Source organism: Callorhinus ursinus, unplaced genomic scaffold (genome assembly GCF_003265705.2).
Source record: "Callorhinus ursinus isolate GAN/ISIS: 27379988/994484 unplaced genomic scaffold, GSC_fseal_2.0 scaffold12, whole genome shotgun sequence".
Taxonomy (NCBI): Eukaryota; Metazoa; Chordata; class Mammalia; order Carnivora; family Otariidae; genus Callorhinus; species Callorhinus ursinus.
In genome coordinates this window covers 33,329,040-33,350,104 of record NW_027397074.1, presented here as the reverse complement: position 1 = coordinate 33,350,104, position 21,065 = coordinate 33,329,040, and the positions used below count along the sequence as shown (strand labels likewise).

Sequence of the window (21,065 nt, the reverse complement as noted above, 5' to 3'; positions counted from 1 at the left end):
TCTATGATGATTTCCATGCATTGACATGTGGAAATACTTTGATAGATGAGCTTGAGAGGCAGGTAATCACTGTGGTGCTGAGCTGTTAAGCTTCCATTCAGGGCTTATTAGGCTAATTCCAAATGAGACAGTATATCTGACAACTTCAGAATTATGCTTAATATAACTACTACTAGAGAGATGGCTCTATTGTAGAGACAACTAAATGACTCTGTCCATACTTGGGTCTTAATTTTGATGCTTTATATTTCAGAAAAGATGGATATAACTGATGATTTAGGTTTCTGAAAAAAAGTCTCTTTCTATGGAAACAGCTATGGAGCACATGCCTGTCAATTTAAGCATCTTTATTCTAGATCTGTTTAAACCAGATAGTTGAGTGAGTAGTAGTTGGAGGAAAAATAGGATCTGCCAGAGTGATTTTTTTTTTTTGACATGTGATTCTTTTCATGGGCATTTTGTTGAATAAGCGAGTTAGTCACCTTGTGCTTTTATAATTTAATTTTAATTTTAATTTTTTTATTATGTTAGTCACCGTACATTACATCATTAGTTTTTGATGTAGTGTTCCATGATTCATTGTTTGTGCATAACACCCAGTGCTCCATGCTGTAAGTGGTTTTCCTATTGCACTACTTGATAGCTGATCTCTAGCCCTCCATTAAACCAGAACCTTACAAAGTCTGGAATATATCAATCCTACCATAGTAGTATCACAAATGTGGATGTTTTTCTTCTCTTGAGAAGTTTTTAGTGGTCAAAGTGAGAGTCCATAAATACACTTTTAGAAATTAAAAAAAAGGGAACGTGAAAAGCACTTTGGACACCTCCAGATCTACCACCTGAACATTACAGTTGCTTTAAAACTATATCCCTGCCTCGATCCTATTTATTTCCCCCACATGGATAAACATCCTGAAATTTGTTTTTATTCATGTTGCCCCCCCCCCCTCATTTTGTAGCACGTATTCCTAAAGGACATACTAGGTTTCTATGCTTTTTTATACCCCTGTAAAAAAAAATTATTTGTACGATTCAACTTCTGTTTTGCTTTTATTTTGACAGCACTTCTGCCAAAAAAAAAATACATTTAGGGACATGTATTCTTGTGAATCTTTGTAGCTATCATGTGTTCCTGATCACTGCTTTATATCACCATTCATCTATTTGTAGTTGGTGAACATGTTTTCTTTATTTTTTGCCAGTGCAAGCATTGCTAGCATGAACATTACTATTAATGGTTTTTTTGAATACTATTAATGTTTTAAGTACATGAGCAAGGATTTCAGTAAGTCGAGATAAATGCATATTACCATTTTGATCAGATGATGCTAAATTACTTTCCAAATGTGTACAAATTCTACTCAATAGGGTATAACAGGAGTTTGAGTTAGAGCCATGTCCTTTCCAATTCATACTGTTAGATTGACTTTTTCCAAATCCAGTTAGTGGAAAATGTTTTCTCTTTGTGGTTTCATTTAGTCTTTTGTTAATAGATTGGGCAATTTTTCAAGTACTTAAAGATTTATGTGTTCTCATTGAATTGCCCATGAGAGTCTTTTGCCCCTATTTTTTTAATTTAAATTTTAGTTTCATATTGGTATTTTTCAAGTAAAAACTGATTCCTAGGAATTACTTAAATACTGTACACACAAATACTCTGCTAGTTATATGCCCTGTAATAATTTTCTAGCAGTTTATTTTAATGTGAAACATACTAATGTCTTCATTTACGGCCTTTGTTTTCTGTATGAGATCTGAGGGAGGAAGGATGGGTGCCTTGGTTTCAGATTGCAGCAGTGAAAACATTGAAATGTATGCTGATGTGGGGTAGTTTGAAAGTAATGGGGCTTGCTGATGGATTCGATTTGGAATATGAGCGGAGAGAAATCCATGATCAAGGTTTTGACAAGAATAACGAGAGGAATAGAGTTGACCTTTATGAAAATGGGAAGTGTATGGAGGAGCAGGTTTGGAATATGTGGTATGTGTGAAATCAAAACTGATTTCAGTATGTTATAGTTGAGGCGTATCTCTTGATTTGAGAAGTTAAATAGGGTATTTGGGTATGAAAGTCCAGAATTGAAGGGAACATTCTAGGATAGCCGGATAGATTGGGAAGTTCTCATATAGACAGTATGTGAAGTATTGTAACTTGATGAGGTCACTTAAAGAATGAGGGTAGCTAGAGAACTTTGAGGCCCCAGTTTGGGAACATATGACCATTTAGAATGAGGTTTTAGAGTGTGGGAGTAAGATGGTTTGAACATTTTTTTCTGAAAGCTACGTGAACAAATGCTCTTGAGAAAACGGAGCTCTCCGTTGGATTTGGCCATGTGGGGGTCATGGGTGATATTGCTAAATAAGTTTTTGTGGATGTGGGGAGACATAATCCTCATTAAAGTAGATTGCAAAGAACATGGGAGGAGGCAGACATTGGAGATACTAAGTAGTACAGATAGTTCTTCAACAGACTTTTGTCTGAAACTGACTAGGAGAAATTTGGTCCTAGTTGGAAGATAGGTGTGATCAAAGGAGGAATGACTTGACTTGAGATGTCACAGAATGCCTGGACACTAATGAAGATAGTTGAGTAAAGGAATAAAAATTGATGGGGCAGGATGGGAGGGGGACTGTTGCTGTAGAGAAAGACTTGAGAAGGAATGGGGGCCAGTGAGTAGATAGAGATGCTGGCTTTTGCACAGGAGCTTGGGAATTTTTATAGTTCTCGGAATAAATTTTTAACTTTTTTGTTACACATTAAGTGTTTTCTTTCTGACATTATTGTAAATGAATTTTTTCTTTTTGAATGGTTCATTGCTAGTACAGAGATAGAAGTGATTTTGTTGTTTTTGTTGGTCTTGTCCTGTGCCTTCTTGCCAAATGTGTTTATTCCTAGTTTTTTAAAGGGAATTCATCAGGATTTTCTATAAAATATTATCTGCAAATACAGATAGTTTAATTCCTTTTGGATGCCTTCTGTTTTTTTCTTGCCTAATTTTCCTGACTAGAACTTCCAGTACAATGTTTAATAGAAGTGGTCACAGTGGATATATTTTTGTTCCTGATATTAAGGCGAAAATAGTGTTTATCAAATATGATGTTACCTGTGGGTTTTTCAAAGTTGCCCTTTATTGGCTAGAGCAAGTTCTGTTCCTAATTTTGTTGAATGCTTTTTTCATGAAGGAGCGTTGCATTTTGTCAGATGCTATTTCTGCATCTGTTGGAGTGTTTTTGGGTTTTTTTGCCCTTTAATGTGAGAAATGACAATGATATTTTTGGGTATGTTGAATCAATTCTGCATTCATCGTATAAATCCCACTTGGTTATGGTATGTAACACTTATTGCCAAATTTGGTTTGTTAGTATTTTGTTGAAGATTTATGCATCTGTATTCATCAGGGGTTTTGGTCTGTAGTTGTACTTTTTTGTGATGCCTTTGTCTGGTTTTGGCAGTACTCATCTTAAAGAGTGGGTTAGGAAGCATTCTCTCCTATATTACTTCTTGGAATAATGTGAGGAATTGGTATTGAAGATTTTTCTTTTCTTTCTTTCTTTCTTTCTTTTTTTTTTTTTTTTTTTTGTTTTATTCATTTATGTTGCTTGATTTTCTTCGTGCGAAATAAAAATTTCTAATTCCGTTTTCATACTTGTTATAGGTCTATTCAAATTGTCTATTACTGAATCAGTTTTTGGAGTTAATGCCTTTCTAGGAAACAGAAATTTCATGTAATTTGTTGAAAATTCCTTATTTCTGGGAGGTTGGTAGAAACACCACTTTGATTCCTGATTTCACTAATTAGAATCTCCTCCCCCACTTGGTTCATCAAGTTAAAGGTTTGTCAATCCTGTTAATTCTTTCAAAGAACTGACTTTGGATATTGATCCCCCCCCTCTTTTTTATACTCTCTACTTCATCTATTCTAATCTCTATTTACTACTTACACTTGATTTAATTTGAGGGTGTTCTGTTGTTGTTGTTATTGTTGTTTTTCCAAAAATCTTAAGATAGGAGTGTAAGTCTTAAGGTAGAAGGTTTTGGCCTTGAGAATGTCTTTATACATAGACATGCACAGCTATAAATTTCCCTCTTACAACTGCTTCAGCTGCATGCTGTGTTTCATATTGTATCTTTTCATCTCAGTATTTTCTGTTTCTCTAATTTCTTCTTGGTTTCATTATTAGTATGTTCACCTTCCACGGTTTTGAAATTCTCACATGTAAGTTTTTTGACAGATTTTTTTGAGGTATAATTGATAAACATAAGTTTCGGTTGTACAACACAAGGTTTCAACATTTGTTTACATTGTGAAATGATCACCAAAATAAGTTAACATCTGTCACCATAGTTACAGAGTCCTTTCCTTAGGATTTTTAATATCTCTAAGCAACTTGATACTGTGGAGTATTAATTATAGCCCATGCTGTACATTACATCCCCAGGACTTAATTTGTCACTGGAAGTTTTACCTTTTGACTGTTCTCATCCATTTTGCCCATCTCTGTCCCCCCACTTCTGGCCACCAATCTGTTGTATCTTTTAGCCTTTACATATATAGGTGAGATCATAAGGTATTTGTTTTTCTCTCACTTGCTTCACTTAGCACATTGCCCTTGAAGTCCATCCATATTGTTGTTGAAAATACTTACTTTGTTGAAGCAACTTCATTATGGCTGAAAAATACTTCCTTGTGGATATATGTAGCACATGTTCTTTTTCCATTCATTGGTTGGTAGACCGTTAGTATCAGTTCTAGATGGTGATAGTCTCCCTCCCATTTCCTCAGAACTTACTGTTACTGTTGTATGTGACTTGGCTGCTCTATTTCAGTGAAGTCTTGTTTCGCCCTCCCCAGTGAAGTCTCTAAAGTCACTATACAGAGGATGCAGTCTTGGGCATGAATGTAGCCAGCCTGGAATGAAAGTTTAGTAGGGTTTCTTTTGCCTTTTTTTGTTAATCTCTTACTGTCTGTGATACCACACTCAACTGATAAACTCTATTCATTGCCTGCAATTGTTTGCTTGCTTGCTTTCTCTCTTTGTCTCTTTCTGTCTCTCTCCCTTTCTCTCTCTCTCTCTGTTTCTGTCTCTCTGTCTCTCTTTCTCTTTCCCTCTTTCTCTTTCTCTCTCTCCTTTCTCTTTCTCTCGCTCGCTCGCTCGCTCTCGCTCTTTGTCTTTCTTTCTTACAATACCCGAGCTATAAAATGCTCTATAATCTGATTCAATTTAACTTTGGCTTCATGGCAAGGGTAGTTTTTGAGGTCAGTATTGGAAGTTTGCTCTGATTCCAGGGGGGCTGTTGTTACTTGTCTCTCTCTCTGGTTATCTCTGGTAAACTTGCTTACCAACAGTTGGGCTTTATGCTGTCTTGTAGCTAGCTACCACCTTCCTCTTAATTGCTTAGCATGATAGTCTCCATTTCTTTTGCAACTGCACTTAGGTTTAAACTTGGTCACAGTCAGTTACATGCAAGGTGAGTTCCCTTTGGGAGAACTTGATAGTTCTGTTCTTACAGCCTGTCTCTCTCCCTGTAAAAAATCACCACACTGCTACTCAGTGGGGCATGATATCTTGTTTTTCTGAGTGACACTCCTACTTCATGAGCAGAGTGGTCCATGGAGATATTTGAAGACTCTTACCTTTTTGTTATGCTTCTCTTGGTGTGAAACCTCTGCCCTATGTGAGATTGGGGGTTAAGGGTGTTCAGGGCCCAGTATACATTCCGTGTTTACTTTGCCTGGGGTAGATATTCCACTTGGTAGTGAAGGCTATGTAGCGGGAAGGGAGTCTCCAATCTCTTGTCCACAGTAGGCTTTAATTTAGCCCCTGTGACCTGGGGCTGAGTAGGATGGGAAATGCTAGCCCTCTGTCCTTTGAACTGGGTGATAGGGGGAGAGGAAAGCCCCATCTTTTCAGCCATACTTAGTGGAACCTCAGTCACACTGAGCTGCGTGGATGATTAAGGGAGAAATAGATCATGACTTGAGTCCCACAGGCTCTGTTTTTACCAAATTTTAGTTGATACTCTTAAAAAAAATGTTTCATCTGGTGCATGCCCTTCAAGGATTTTAAATGGTTGTTGTAAAATATTTTTCACTAGTTCTTTTGCTGGAGAGAAAGTCTGCTAAAGTCCTCATGCTGACACTTTGTGACTCATTCTCTTTTTGATGGATTTGCTTCATGGCCTGGTATAGAATTCCAGTATTACCTATACATAGTTGCAATATAAATAGAACTTTTCCCTTAAAAAGCTGTATGTGTATGTACGCATGCAAATCTGTTTCTTTTGTCTTCTTTTATTGATAGGTGTCAGGCTTGACACCTGACCAATTGGCTTGACCAATTGGGTTTTCTTCTTTATCTATCTAGTTGGACATCACTCCCTCCCTATCAGCCCTGGTGGTCTTCTCGTTTTTGCTTTTATTTCTAGGCTCCAAACTTCTACTTGAGTCACTGGAAATGGTGACAGTTTATAAACTGTCTACTTGGCTCACATATTAGCTTTGATTTTCAGCCAGTCTCTGGGATTTTATAAGCTAGTTTATGCTATCTATCTTGTACAGATACTGTTCTTCTCAAGATCAAATTGGCTGACTCATCGGTTTGGGCTGTAATATCTATCTGTTTGTTACGTGGAAGATAACTTATAGAGGAGGTTTGGTTAATGGCCGACCACAGGAGAACTGTATTTTAAAGGCACTTCTCCAAAAGAGTTGTCTGGTAATGACTTTCAAGACTACAATGAAACACTACTGAAGATAAAGGGGATAAATTGTCAGGTATGAAGGTACCTTTGTGTGATGTTGAGATGCATCTATAGGGGCGACAGCTTTTATCAGAGCAATTAAAATCAATGGCTACTTTACCTGAGGGAATGTTGTTCTAAGATGGTTTGGAAGGAATGGTTGTTCACAGGAATTAGAGTGAGACATAAATTCTTTGTTACTTAGGCTCAGTCTCATTTTGGGGGTCTTTGGGACTAGATCTGTTGCCTTAATTATCTGTGTTGAAAGTAAAACTTTTGAAGGCACACTAATAAATATTGATGTGTCCTGTGTCCATTTTTTCCACAGTTACTCTTCCTTTCCCCTTCCACCTTCTTGGAATACCCCTTGGATCTTAGCATTCTGATCTAGTATTAGATTTCAATGGCCAGTGAGCAAAAGAATTTGTGAACCTATAATGGAAAAAAGAATCTCTCATGGAACTGTAATATTGAGAAAGAGGGTTTTTGATAGTGAAATACTGCTTTAAGAACCAAATCAGCACTTGTTCAAATATTTTCTTGAGGTTGCTTGTTAAAGCTAGGACTAAAATCTCCCCAAAATGCGAGAGGTCAGGGTTTAACTTTGAAATAGGTTCTAGGTGAAATAAATGTTAACTGGATCTCTATTTGTTCTTTAGGCAGCAGGAGCAATTCGACCTCTTGTGTCCACTGTAATCAGTCCATCTGCTGATGGTTGCTTAGACCATTCACTAGAACGTGCCAGACACAGAGCAAGTGAAATGCCACAGGCTTTTCTATTTGATGTGATCTATGAAGCATATCAGCAGGTAAGAATCCTGATTTCTGAAAATGGCTATGTTGGGGGTCCATAAGAATACTCCTCTTTTTGGAGATTTGCTGGAAGATTCCATGTATAGTTGGACTCAAGTTAAAATTGCTAACAGTGAAGTAGAGTGGATTCACAGCTGAGTCACAGGAGAAACGCATGCAGGGTTTGGGAGAATTCATGTGTATTCTTGCTTAGGTTCTTATCTTCCCCTGAGGGGTCACACAAAGCATCCTCTTTTCCCCTCTCCACCAGCAATGAAAACTTAGCGACATGTGGGTGATGGCTCTCTTCAGGGAAGCCCATTAGAGTCTGGGGTTCAAGGTGTTTTTGGGGTTGGTCACATAGGCAACCCCTGCCTCAGCATGTACAAAAGCTTCAGATTCCCAGAAGAAAAGCAGGCGTCTAACATGAGCAATGTTGTTTATGCAAGTAGTCTGAGCATAGTTAAACCACACTTAACTGTTCACTGAGAAAACTACAAGAGCCAATTTCCCATATCCAGGTGGAAGGGTAGTCTTTCTAACCATTTAAGGCCTGTGTGGTAAGTTTCTTGCACAGCTGTAGATACCTTTATCATTTGAATTCACAAGCTAACTTCTTCTAAAGTCTCACATAATCAATTTGTGTTCAGAAATTTTTTTTTTGTTTTGAAAATGCTTTGGGACCTTTTGCTGACATTTATTGCAAATTTATGGATTAAATAGTTACCGATTATTAGATATTTTGCTTATGAGAAACTTCTCAGTGAAATAAGTTAAAACTAACTCACTGTTCGGCTGATGTTAAACGATCAGTGAAGAGTTTGGAATAGATGGACTTTTAAGAACATGAAGGTAGTGGTAATAGGAATATTGACATTTATAATACAGAAATGCCTCTTACCTTGGATAGAAGGTGGTCACATACATAATAAATTGAATGAATCTTGATTGGTTAGTTTTAAAATGAGATGATGTAAATAAGAATCCATTTAAATGATATGAATAGTCTGCTGTGGTTTGTACTGTTTTCTTAAAATAATGAATTTGGTGTATTGGAATTTACCTGTATATGGCCATATCATTGTTAAGCTATCATAAATTTTTTAAAATTTTATTTAAATTCAATTAACATATAGTGTATTACTAGTTTTAAGGGTAGAGTGCGGTGATTCATCAGTTTAATATCATAACCAGTGCTCATTACATCACGTGCCCTCCTTTAATGCTCCAATTTTTTATTCAAATACTGTGTTTTATAGCCTAGATGTTGTAGAGTTAGACAACATCTACCTTATTTCCTGAAATTATTCATCCATCTTTAAACACTTGGAGTTATCACCTATCATTTTTCCTAATATATTTTAGAAGAGAAATTGAATATGATCTCATGTTCTGCACATCAGAGAAGCATTTTTTTGCTGGAGAATTAAGTGCTAATGCACTGAGGTACTGTTTCTCAAAGTGTGGTTCCCAGATAGCATCGGTGTGCTTTGGAACTTGTTAGAATGCAAATTCAGGGGCTCCACCTCAGACTTACTTAATTAGAGACTGTGGGAATGGGCCCTGGCAATTTGTGTCTCAACATCTCTGCCATGTGATCCTAATGCACACTGCAGTTTGGGAACCACCACCCTAAGGCATTCACCGTATGTAATGAATTAAACAGTCTTGTACTGCATTCTTGGGAGAATTCAGAAAATAGTAACATGATGATAATTATCTGTGTTCTGTGGTTCAGATGAGGAATTCTTAATCATGGAATTGTTTTGAAGGTTTTGCTATAAGATCATTATTTAATTTTTTCCCAAGTTTTTATTAAAATTCCAGCTAATTAACACAGTGCATTGTTAGTTGTAGGTGTAGAATTTAGTGATTCATCACTTACATAGAATACCCGGTGTTCATCACAGCAAGTGCCCTCCTTAACACCCATCACCTGTTTAACAACCCCCTCCAACTCCCCTCCCGTAACCCTCAGTTTGTTCTCCATAGTTACGAGTCTGTTTCTTCGTTTGCCTCTTTTTGTCCCATGTGCATTTGTTTCTTAAATTCCACCTATGAGTAAAATCATGGTATTTGTATTTCTCTGACTGACTTATTTTACTTAGCATAATACTCTCTAGCTCCATCCATGTCTTTGCAAATGGCAAGATTTCATTCTTTTTAATGGGTAATACTCCATTGTGTATATATACTACGTTTTCTTTATCCATCAGTTGGACATTTGGGCTCTTGGCATGATTTGGCTATTGTGAATAATGCTGCTATAAACAGGGCGCATGTATCCCTCTGAATTAATATTTTTGTATTCTTTGGGTAGATATTTGGACAAATACCAGTACAAATGCTGGATCATAGGGTACTTCTATTAACATTTGAGGAGCCTCCATACTCTTTTCCAGAGTGGCTGCACCAGTTTGCATTCCTACCATCAGGATAAGAGGGTTCCCCTTTCTCTGCATCTTCACCAACACCTGTTGTTTGCTGTGTTGTTAATTTTAGCCATTCTGACAGGTGTGAGGTGATGTCTCACGGTAGTTTTGATTTGCATTTCCCTGACGATGAGTGATGTTGAGCATCTTCTCATGTGTCTGTTAGACATATGTCTTCTTTGCAGCAATGTCTACTGATGTCATTTGCCCATTTTTTAAACTGAATTATTATTTTTTTTGCATGTTGAGTTTGATAAGTTCTTAATAGATCTTGGATACTGACCCTTAATCAGATATGTCATTTGCAGATACCATCTCCCATTCCGTAGGTTGACTTTTAGTTTTGTTGATTGTTTCCTTTGCAGTGCAGAAGATTTTTATTTTGAAGTCCCAATGGCTTACTTTTGCTTTTTTTTTTCTTGCCTCAGGAGACCTATCTAGTGAGAAATTGCTATGGTTCAGGTTAGAGAGGTTACTGCCTGTGTTCTCTGGGATTTTGATGGTTTCCTATCTCACATTTAGGTCTTTCATCCATTTTGAATATGTTTTAGCGTATGGTGTAAGAAAGTGGTGCAGTTTCATCCTTTAGCATCTTGCTGTCCAGCTTTCCTGACACTGTTTAAGAGACTATCTTTTTTTTTTTTTTCCATTGGATATTCTTTCCTGCTTTGTTGAAGATTAATTGCCCATATAGTTGCAAGTTCACTTCTGAGTTTTCTGTTATGTTGCATTGATCTATGTGTCTGTTTCTGTGCCAGTACCATACTGTCTCAATCACTACAGCTTTGTAATACAACTTGAAGTCTGGAATTGTGATGCCTCTACCTTTGCTTTTTTTCAAGATTGCTTTGACTATTGGGGATCTTTTGTGGTTCCATACAAATTTTAAGACTGTTGTTTCTAGCTCTGAAAAATGCTGGTGATACTATGGTAGGGATTGCATTAAATGTATAGATTGCTTTGGGTAATGTGGACATTTTAACAATGTTTGTTTTTCCCAGTCCATGAGCATGGACTATCTTTCCATTTCTTGACTTGCTTTCATCAGTGTTTTATAGTTTAAGAATACAGATCTTTTTTCTTTTGGTTAGCTTTATTCCTACGTATCTTACAGTTTTTGGTGTAATTGTAAATGGGATCGGTTCCTTGGTTTCTCTTTCTGCTACTTCATTATTGATGTATAGAAATGCAATAGATTTTTGTACATGGATTTTTGTGTAACTATAATGAATTTGTGTATCAGGTCTAGCAGTTTTTTGGTGGAGTCTTTTGGGTTTTCCATACAGAGTATCATGTCATCTGCAAAGAGTGAAAATTTGACTTCTTTCTTGTTGGTTTGGATGCCTTTTATTTCTTTTTGTTGTCTGATTTCTGAGGCTAGGACTTCTGGAATTATGTTAAATAACTGTAGTGAGAGTAGACATTCCTGTCTTGTTCCTGACCATAGAGGAAAAGCTGTTTTTCCCCAGTGAGGTGATAGTACCTGTGGGTTTTTCATATATGGTCTTTATGATATTGAGGTATGTTCCCTCTAACCCTCCTTTGTTGAGGGTTTTTATCATGAATGAATGTTGTACATTGTCAAATGCTTTTTGTACATCTACTGAGAGGATCATATGGTTCTTAGCCTTTTATTAATGTGGTGGATCACATTGACTGATATTTGAGTATTGAACCACTGTTGTAACCCAGGAATAAGTCCCACTTGCTTTGTGGTGCATGATCCTTTTAATGTACTGTTGGATTTGATTTGCTAGTATTTTGACAATTTTTTCATCTATGTTCATTAGTGATATTGGCCTGTAGTTCTTTCTTAGTGGAGTCTCTGGTTTTGGAATGAGGATAATGCTGGCCTCATAGAATGAGTTTGGAAGTCTTCCTACATTTTTTTTTTCTTTTTCATTGGTAGAATTCCCCAGGGAAGCCATCTGGCCATGGACTTTTGTTTGTTGGAAGATTTTTGATTACTGATTCAATTTCTTTGCTGGTTCAAGTTTTCTATTTCTTCTTGCTTCAGTTTTGGTTGTTTGTTTCTAGGAATTTACCCATTTCTTCCAGATTGTCCAATTTGTTGGGATATAATTTTCATACTATTATAATTGTATTTCTGGGATGTTGGTTGTTATCCTCTCTCATTTGTGATTTTATTTGGGTCCTTTCTCTTTCCTTTTTGATAAGTCTGGCTAGGGTTTTATCAATTTTACCATTTTTTTCAAGGAAGCAGCACCTGGATTGATCTGTTCTATTTTTTTATTTTCTATATCAATAATTTCTGCTCTAATCTTTATTATTTTCCTCCTCCTTCTGGCTTTAGGCTTTGTTCTTTTTCTTGCTCCTTCAGTTGTAAAGTTAGGTGGTTTCAGATTTTTCTTGTTTCATGAGGTAGGCTTGTATTGCTGTACACTTCCCTCTTAGGATTGCTTTTGCTGCGTTCCAAAGGTTTTGGACCATTGTGTTTTAATAATCATTCGTTTCTATGTTTGTTTTTATATTCTTTGATTTCCTGGTTAACCTGTTCCTTTTTTGGTAGCGTATTGTTTAACCTGCATGTATTTGTATTCTTTCCAAATTTTTCCTAGCGTTTGACTTCAAGTTTCATAGCATTTTGGTTAGAAAAGATGCATGGTGTGGTCTTAATCTTTTTGTACTTTATGAGGTCTGATTTGTGACCTACTAGGTGATCTGTTCTGGAGAACGTCCCATGTGCACCTGAAAAGAATGTGTATTCTGCTGCTTTAGGATGAAATGTTCTAAATATATTAAGTGCAACTGGTCCAGTGTATCATTCAAACTCATTGTATCCTTGTAGATGTTCTGATTAGATGATCTGTCCATTGATGTGAGATGTTTAAGTCTCTTAGGGTTATTGTATTATTAATGAGTTCCTTTATGTTTGTTATTTTATATATTTGGGTGCTTGTTGGGGGCATAAATATTTACAATTGTTAGATCTTGTTGGATAGCCCCCTTTATTATGATACAATGTCTGCATCTTTTGTTAAATTCTTTGGTTTAAAATCTAGTTTATCTGTTATAAATATGGCTACTGTGGCTTTCTTTTGTCATCCATTAGCATGATAAATTGTTCTCCATCCCCTCACTCTAATTCTGCATGTATCTTCAGGTCTAAAATGAGTCTCTGGTAGGCAGCATATAGATGGGTCTTTTTTTTTTTTTTATTCATCCTGATACCATCTGTCTTTTCATTGGGAGTGTTTAGTCTATGGACATTAAGAAAAATTGATAGGTATTTAGTGCCATTTAATACTTATTTTGTCACTGTTTCTAGAGATTTTCTGTTCCTTTCTATTCTTTGTCACTTTTCATCTTTGTTTCCCACTCAGAGTCCCCTTTAGTACTTCTTGCAGGGCTGGTTTAGTGTTCATGAACTCCTTTAGTTTTTGTTTGTCTGAGAAAGTCTTTATCTTGCCTTGTATTCTGAATGTAACTTTGCCAGATAGAGTAGTCTTGGCTGTGGGTTTTTCCCATTCAGCATGTTGAATATAGCGTGTCACTCCCTTCTGGTTTGTCAAGTTTCTGTGTAGAGATCTGCTGGGTAGCCTTATGGGTCTTCCCTTGTAAGTTAGGGACTTCTTTTGTCTTGTTCCTTTTAGGATTTTTTTCTTTATCACTATATTTTGCAAATTTAACTACAATATGTCTTGGTGTTGGCCTGCTTTTGTTGATTTTGATGGGAATTTTCTGTGTCCCCTGGTTTGGGATGTCTGTTTCCTGCCCCAGATTAGGGATGTTTTCAGGTATTATTTCCTCAAATCTTCTGCTCCCTTTATCCTCTCTTCTTCTTCTGGGACTACTATGATAGGAATGTTAATCTGTTTGATGGAGTCACTGAGTTCCCTAAGTCTACTCTCGTGATCCATAGTTAGTCTTTTGTTTAGCTTCATTATTTTTCATTCTACCTTCTCTATCACTTACTCTTTCCTCTGCTTCTTCCATTCTTGTGCTTGTTACATCCACTGTGTTGTGAATCTGTTACTGCTTTTTTCATTTCTGACTGGTTGTTTTTTAACTGTATTTCTGTGAAGAAGTGTCTCCCTGATGCCTTACATGTTTTTCTCAAGCCTGGCAAGTATCCTTATGACTGTTGATTTAAATTCATCAGGCATATTACTTGGATCTGTTTGATTAGGTCTCTGGCTGTGACTTTTCCTTCTTCATTCTTTTGGGATAGATTCCTTGATCTTGGCACTTCTTCTAAGTCTCGGTCATCTTCTCTGTGTTAAAATAGCCTGTTATATTTCCAGCTCCTGAGAGTAATAGCTTTCTGTAGAAGAGGTCATATAGTGTCCAGGGCCTGTTGCTTCAGGGAGTATCCCTGGTGTGTGCCACATGCCCTCTGCTATTGTGCTTTGCAGCTCTATCCTTTAGGCCACTTGTCTGCAGAGGCTTTCCTTGCCTGTAGTAGGCAGTATTTGATCTTGGTGTGAATGTGGCGTTTTTTAACTAGGTGTGCTCTGGTCTGTTTGTTAAACGAGACCTGATGGTGCTTTCACTAGTCTTGAAGCTTTGCAGAACTCTGTGGTCAGAAGACATGGTGTATGCGGGGATTTCTGCTGATCTTCAGAGGAAGGGGCCTGCTGCACTTGGACTCAGGCATACTTCTTTGAGAAAAGTAGCACAGCAGAGTATTTTTCTTGTAAGTTCTTAAGAAAATTAAACATAAATGCACACCAGGACTCTTAAATACCTGAAATAATTTGCTCTTGGGTTTATATAATCAGTATACATATTTTGATTTTCACAAGCTTATAAAACAATACTGAACACTTGGGAAGAAAGTGAAAGTAAAAAAAAAAAAAAAGACCATGCTTAAAGTTATAAAACAAACCCTCCTGCCCCACCCCCCAAAAAAACCCCAAACCCATCCTTACCGAAGAGTGGCTTCCTGATTTTGATTAAATGAGTAGGTTTTAACATGAGATAACTACATTGAAAGCAAAACCCACCAGTTAGAATTCCTATTAAACTGACTAAACATGTTGAATTGTTTTTCAACTTCTGACATTTTGTGGAAATGCATTAGTAAACATTGAATATATATTTGGTGCTGGAATGCAGTAGTGACTAAACAGGCTATCTTTTATGAAGATTTTATTTTCAAATATAACTTATTAAAGCTGAAATAACTTGTCAAAATTATTAGCATCATTTTTTAAAAATATTTTTCAAAGAGAGTCCTTCCCCATGTGTATTCTTGGCTCTTTTTTCAAAAATTGACGATCTATACCTGGGTTTATTTTTAGGCTCTCTGTGTATATGTGTCTGCTTTTATGCCAGTCCCATACTGCTTTGATTACTACAGATTTGTAATACAGTTTTAAATCAGGAAGTGTATTACCTATGGCTTTGTTCTTAACATTGCTTGGGCTGTTCCAAGTCTTTTGTGGTTCTGTGCAGATTTCAGGATTGTTCTATTTCTATTAAAAATGCCATTGGAATTCTAAGTGATCTACAGACTCAATGTAATCCTTTAGGTTGTATACATATCTTGACAATAATCCTACTAATACATGAACACAGAATATTTGAACATTTATTTTCAGATTCTTTCATCAGTGTCTTAAAATTTTTGGTGACAAAGGTTTTACCTTTTGTTTCAATTTATTTCTGAGCACTTTATATTTGATATTGTAAATATTTTATTTTTATTATTTTTTAAGATTTTATTTATTTATTTGACAGAGAACAAGATAGCGAGAGCAGGAACACAAGCAGGGGGAGTGGAGAGGGAGAAGCAGGCTTCCTGCCGAGCAGGGAGCCCGATGTGGGACTAGATCCCAGGACCCCGGGATCATGACCTGAGCCGAAGGCAGACGCTTAATGACTGAGCCACCCAGGCGCCCAATGTTTTTTTTTTTTTTTTTTAAATTGAGGTCATTTCTAATAGTATAAAGGAAAAACTGATTATTGTGTGATTTTTATATCTATAGCTTCAGTGAATTTGTTTACTCACATAGTTTTTTCAGAGTCTCAGGTTTCTTTATATAATATCTGCAAAGAGTAGCAGTTTTACTTCTCAGTTTGGATGCCCTATTTCTCTGGCCTAACACTTGGCTAGGACTTCCAATACTACATTGAGTGGAAGTGGCAAGATTATGGGTATCCTTGTTTTGTTCCTCAGTTTGGGAGAAAGAGCTTTCAAATCATGACAGAGTATGTTGTTAGCTGTGGACTGGTCATATAATGGCTTATATTATGTTGAGATATGTTCCCTCTGTACCCACTTTGAGAGTTTTTAATCATCAAAGGATGTTCAATTTTGTCAAATGCTTTTTCTGTATCTATTGAGGATCATTTTTTTTTATCCTTAATTTTCTAAATGTGTTAAACAACACTGTTGCCCCTCCCCCCCCACACACACATTGAACCATTCTTGCCTTTATGGGATAAATCTCACTCGATCATGGTGTATGATACTTTAATGTATGCTGAATTTGGTTTGCTAATACTTGGAGGATTTTTGCATTTGTGTTCGTCACGGATATTGGTGTGTAATTTTCTTCTAGAGTTCTTGTTTAGTTTTGATATGAAGGTAATGCTGGCCTTACAAAATAAGATTGGAGGTATTCCCTCCTGTTTTTTAGAGTTTGAGGAGGATTGGCATTAATCATTAAAGTAGTCAGTAAAATTATCCACTGAAGCCATCAGGTTCTGGACTTGGGTTTGTGATCTTTTTGATGACTGATGGATTCTCCTTACTGGTAATCATTCTGTTAAGATTTTCCATTTCTGATTCAGTTATGGGTAAATTCCTAGAAATACACAACTTACCATTTCTTTTAGGTTGTACCATTTATTGGCATATAATTGTACAGGGCAATGATCTTTGGTAGTTTTGTTATCACTTAAAGTATTAGGTATTTTGCTTACAATTGAGACTTCTCTTTTCTTGGTAAGTCTAGCTAAAGGTTTCTCTATTCTAATTTTTTCAAAAAAACCAGCTCTTGCATTGATCTTTTTCTATTATCTGTATACCCTATTTCACTTAATTCTACTCTGATCTTATTCTTTCAAACTTTGAGCTTACTGTTCTCTGTTTGAGGTGTAAAGTTAAGTAATTGTTCTTGTTTCCTTTTAAAAAAAATTATTTTTTCTTGTTTTTTAATGTAGGGACTTATCACTCTAAACTTTCCTCTTAGAACTGGTTTGGCTCTATCCTCTAAGTTGTGGTATGTTGAAAAACTGCTGGATTTGCTATGGTCCTTTGGGACTGATGAATGCATGCCCTGTTGGCTATCAGAGCTTCTAGGTATTTTGGGGTCCCATCTGAAGAAGCAGCTGCAAAATTCGGGGCACCTAAATATGTGTACAGCTTCTTCCAGGGAGATACTGGTGACTATTTTATTGTCGAAGCAGTCTAGAGGGTGGGAATAAGGGAAATGTCTACTGGCTTCCCAGTCTACAGAGAAGAGTAGCCAGCTTGTCAGTGTGCTATATTAAAAGCCAGACTCTTTAGGCATAGCCTGTGAAGTTTGCAGTTAATTCCTCTCTTCCATCTTCCTTGAAATGAGTCCTTTTCTTTTGGTTTTGTTTGATCCCTACAGGGATAGCTGCAGTTGGTGCTTATATGTACATGAGTGTTGAAAAAACTGCTGTTCAATTTGCTGTAATGTAGTGTTCTGGGCCTTGTGACCACAAGCTTAATAGATGTTCAGAGTTTGATGTCTCAGGATCCTGTATGTCACATGGGGGTCTTAAAGATTTGTGATACAAACTCTTTGATCATTAGGGAGAAGTTGTGAGTTGGGAGTGTCCTCCTGATTGTATGATGCTGTGCTGGTTTGACAGTAGTTTAGGATTAGTTTCCAACTTCTCTGACTGGTTTGATGTAGGCATTTTTCTCACTTGGCAAGTGTGTAGAAGTCACTTAGCTGGGTTCTAGATAGTTTTCAAATTAAATTGCTTCTGGTGTGGCTGTACATTTGGTACATCTGTGGGAGGAGGGAAATTCAGGAGTCTATGTTGCTGTCCTGTTTGATTCCCTCTGGGAGGATTGCATTCTAATGGGGGAGAGTCTGATCTTTCTGCCTTCCTCTTAAAAGACTCTCAGTGTCAGGCCCACCAGTGTAATTCATGACCGTCTCCCCATCTCACAAACATTAATTGGATCATACCTGCAAAGGCCCTTTGACATAACAGTTAATGTACTCAGATTTTGGGAAAGAGGACACCGACATCTTGGAGGGGCCTTACTCTACCACAGGAGATAAGGAGGAATTAGCTAAGAGGATACAAGAGAGGTTGGCCATAGGGTAATGTAACAGAAACCTAGTGAAAAACATGTTTCAAAATTGAGCATTTGTAGTAATTGCTGCATATTGGTTTAAAAAATAGAAATGATCATAAGCCTTGGAAATGTGAGCTGACCACTGTTGGGGGACCATGGTCAATATGGAAACCTGTGTGGATTTGATTTACTAAAGAAAAGGAGGGCCTCCCTTTGGAGAAGCTTCCATGAATATTGAGCAGAGAAACAGATGGGGTGGCTGAAGGAGGTGATAGCTTAATTAAAATGGATGATGTAACATACTGATATTCTGATGGAATGATTTAGTAGAGGGGAGCAAAAAGTGATGCCATATTAAGAAGTGATAGGGTATAGAGTATTAATGGTTTTGGAATTGATTTTTGAACAGGATAATGGATAAGTCATCCACACAGATAGGAAGGAATAGTTAAGTATGTGTGTAAGGTTGTAAATAGATTTGGTGAGAGGCTGTGAAGTTTGTCTACTCTTTGTTTTTTATTGTCTTACTGATACAGGGAGTGAATCATCAGCTGGTAGGGAGGTGGGTGAGATGTGAAGGCTTGAGGAAAGAGAAGGTTGGGAATGGTAATTACTTGCTCTTACTCTCTTCTATTTAGCCTAAAATACAAAAAGCCCAAAGGAAAAAAAATCTGTCTTCCAGGGCTATTTATGGGCATTTCTGTAATAATGACTAAAAACTTGGCTTAAAAACAAAATAGAAGACCTTTATTATCCAGGGTCTAATTTGTCTGTGTGGAACTCCTGTAGAGAATGCATAGTATTACCCATTTATGGGGAGTTGAGCAAAAATTGGGCTGTTATTAAGATCATAAAAAATTCAAATATGTAGAAGAAAATCTCTTAATAGGATATGAAAAAAAATGGAAGATAGGAAGGTTGAGGTTATAGATGACTTTCTTAATTAAATAACACTGAGAGGTCATAGGTGTCCAGATGACATTGTGTATGTCTACCTGCTGGCCTGTTACTCCCCCCACTATTTCTGCTGTCTGCTTTCCTTCATCCTCTCATTTGAGTTTCCTCCTTTCTGGAACTTGACTTTCTCCTACCTTGCTACATATCCTTTAGATAATGCCTAAATTACCACTTAGGCAATCCTTTCCTGTCCCCCTCCATTCCCCTACCCACAACTAGATTCGGCCAACTCCCTACAGGTTTCCTAGTGCCCTATTCTGTTTGTTTTTTTCCTGCCCAGCACCAAAATTAAAATGGAAAAATTACCTTGGAATTGGTGTATAAAATGTCTAACTCCCCTGCTAGACTGAGTCCTGGGAAGCTACTGAGTTAATAGCAACCTGCCTGGTATATTAGTCCCAAGTAAGTATTTTTTGAACGAAAAGGATATCCAAGAGTGTGTGTGCATATAAATATACAAAAAAAGCCTATGTACTGGTTCTTCGAGGCCACTTTGTCTAGGTATGAACAATGTTCCCACTGTTGATTTACGTCCCTGTGCAAATGTCACCTCCTAAGAAGCCTTCACTGATAATCTTAAGTAAAATAACCTTCTCTATCATGTCCCTCGATTCTGTTTCAGTTTTCCTTATCAGATACCACTATTTTACGTAATTGTATTTTTGCTAAGTACTTGTGGCTTCCTGATGATGGTATGTCAGTTCCATGAGTTCAGGGTCTTTGTCTTGTAGCACCTGGAAGACTTCATGGCTTGCACTAGGTTCTTAATACTGTCCAATGAAAGAATTTCATACACATACTTATGTATATGTAGATACCTAATGCTAGGTATGTTGATACTAATGTAAATGAGTTGAGAATGGGGATAATATACATGTACGTATTTGTATATTTATAAATGCTTCCTGAAACCTTTAAGAAATTCATCTGAAAATATGGGAAATGTGGGTGAATATTTGTCTAAAGTTGGTGATTGGCAGCATTTTTGTAAATATGAGCTTCTCATGCTGTGTTTCTAGAAATCAAATAGCAGACATTTGTTAAGAACTTTAAAGATCACCTAAAGTTGTATTTTTGGAAGCTACAGTGGAGCATGAAAATGCTCATGATTGGATGTTGATGGGATAGGGTATAAAGTTGTATTGACTACATATGGTACATATTTATACTTATGTCTAAATGTAGGTGCCTGTCAGTATGTAAAATTAAAAAACTAGTTGTACATATGAATACTGAAATGTGTGTGTCTGGATTGATAATAACTTATAGCTCATTAAGTGAGAAGTGTGAGAGAGTTAAGATAAATATTTGTATATTTGATTTTTACTTTTCCACGTAACTAGGTGTTTACTCTTTGGTTCTTAGGTTCCTAAAATCTGTTTCTTAGGAGTATTTAATAACAAATTAGGAAGTTGCTAAAGGAAAAAAAACTGGTAACTTGAACAAAGAAATTCAGTAGTAAATGATGCTGTCTCTAGGAATATGATGAAAATTTCAGATTGGTCCAGAGAATTCTTACTAGGTAATAGGAAATATTTTTCTGTAGCTTTATGAAATAGATTTTCCTACTAAGGAGCTTTTCAAACTGCATAAATCCATTTCTTGAGAATTGGTGTAGATCATATTCTGAAATGATACACAAACTACATTTTAAAATCTCTTTACAGACCTGGCCTTATTCCTAACAGTCCAGCTTTTATGTTTTCAGAGAATTTTATTTTATTTTGAGAGAATTTTAGAAGGTAATTTATTTTCATGAATACGTACATACATAAAGTACACAGAGGACTCAACCAGTGACAGGTGTTCTCGGTGGTAATATGTACTTTTTGTTTTGCATCATAGATTTCACTGTGGAGACAGTTAATATTCAAATATTCTTATAATGGAG

At 36.6% G+C, this 21,065-nt stretch overlaps 1 protein-coding gene across 1 annotated transcript in view; it reads left to right on the top strand.

Annotated features, from left to right (window-relative positions):
• Window positions 1-21,065, top strand: part of CRPPA (CDP-L-ribitol pyrophosphorylase A) — a 408,855-nt gene that overhangs the window by 31,652 nt on the left and 356,138 nt on the right. Inside the window, exon 3 of the mRNA XM_025873381.2 lies at window positions 7,405-7,554. Coding sequence (XP_025729166.2) covers window positions 7,405-7,554 — 150 coding nt within the window. The remainder of the gene's footprint in view (window positions 1-7,404; window positions 7,555-21,065) is intronic.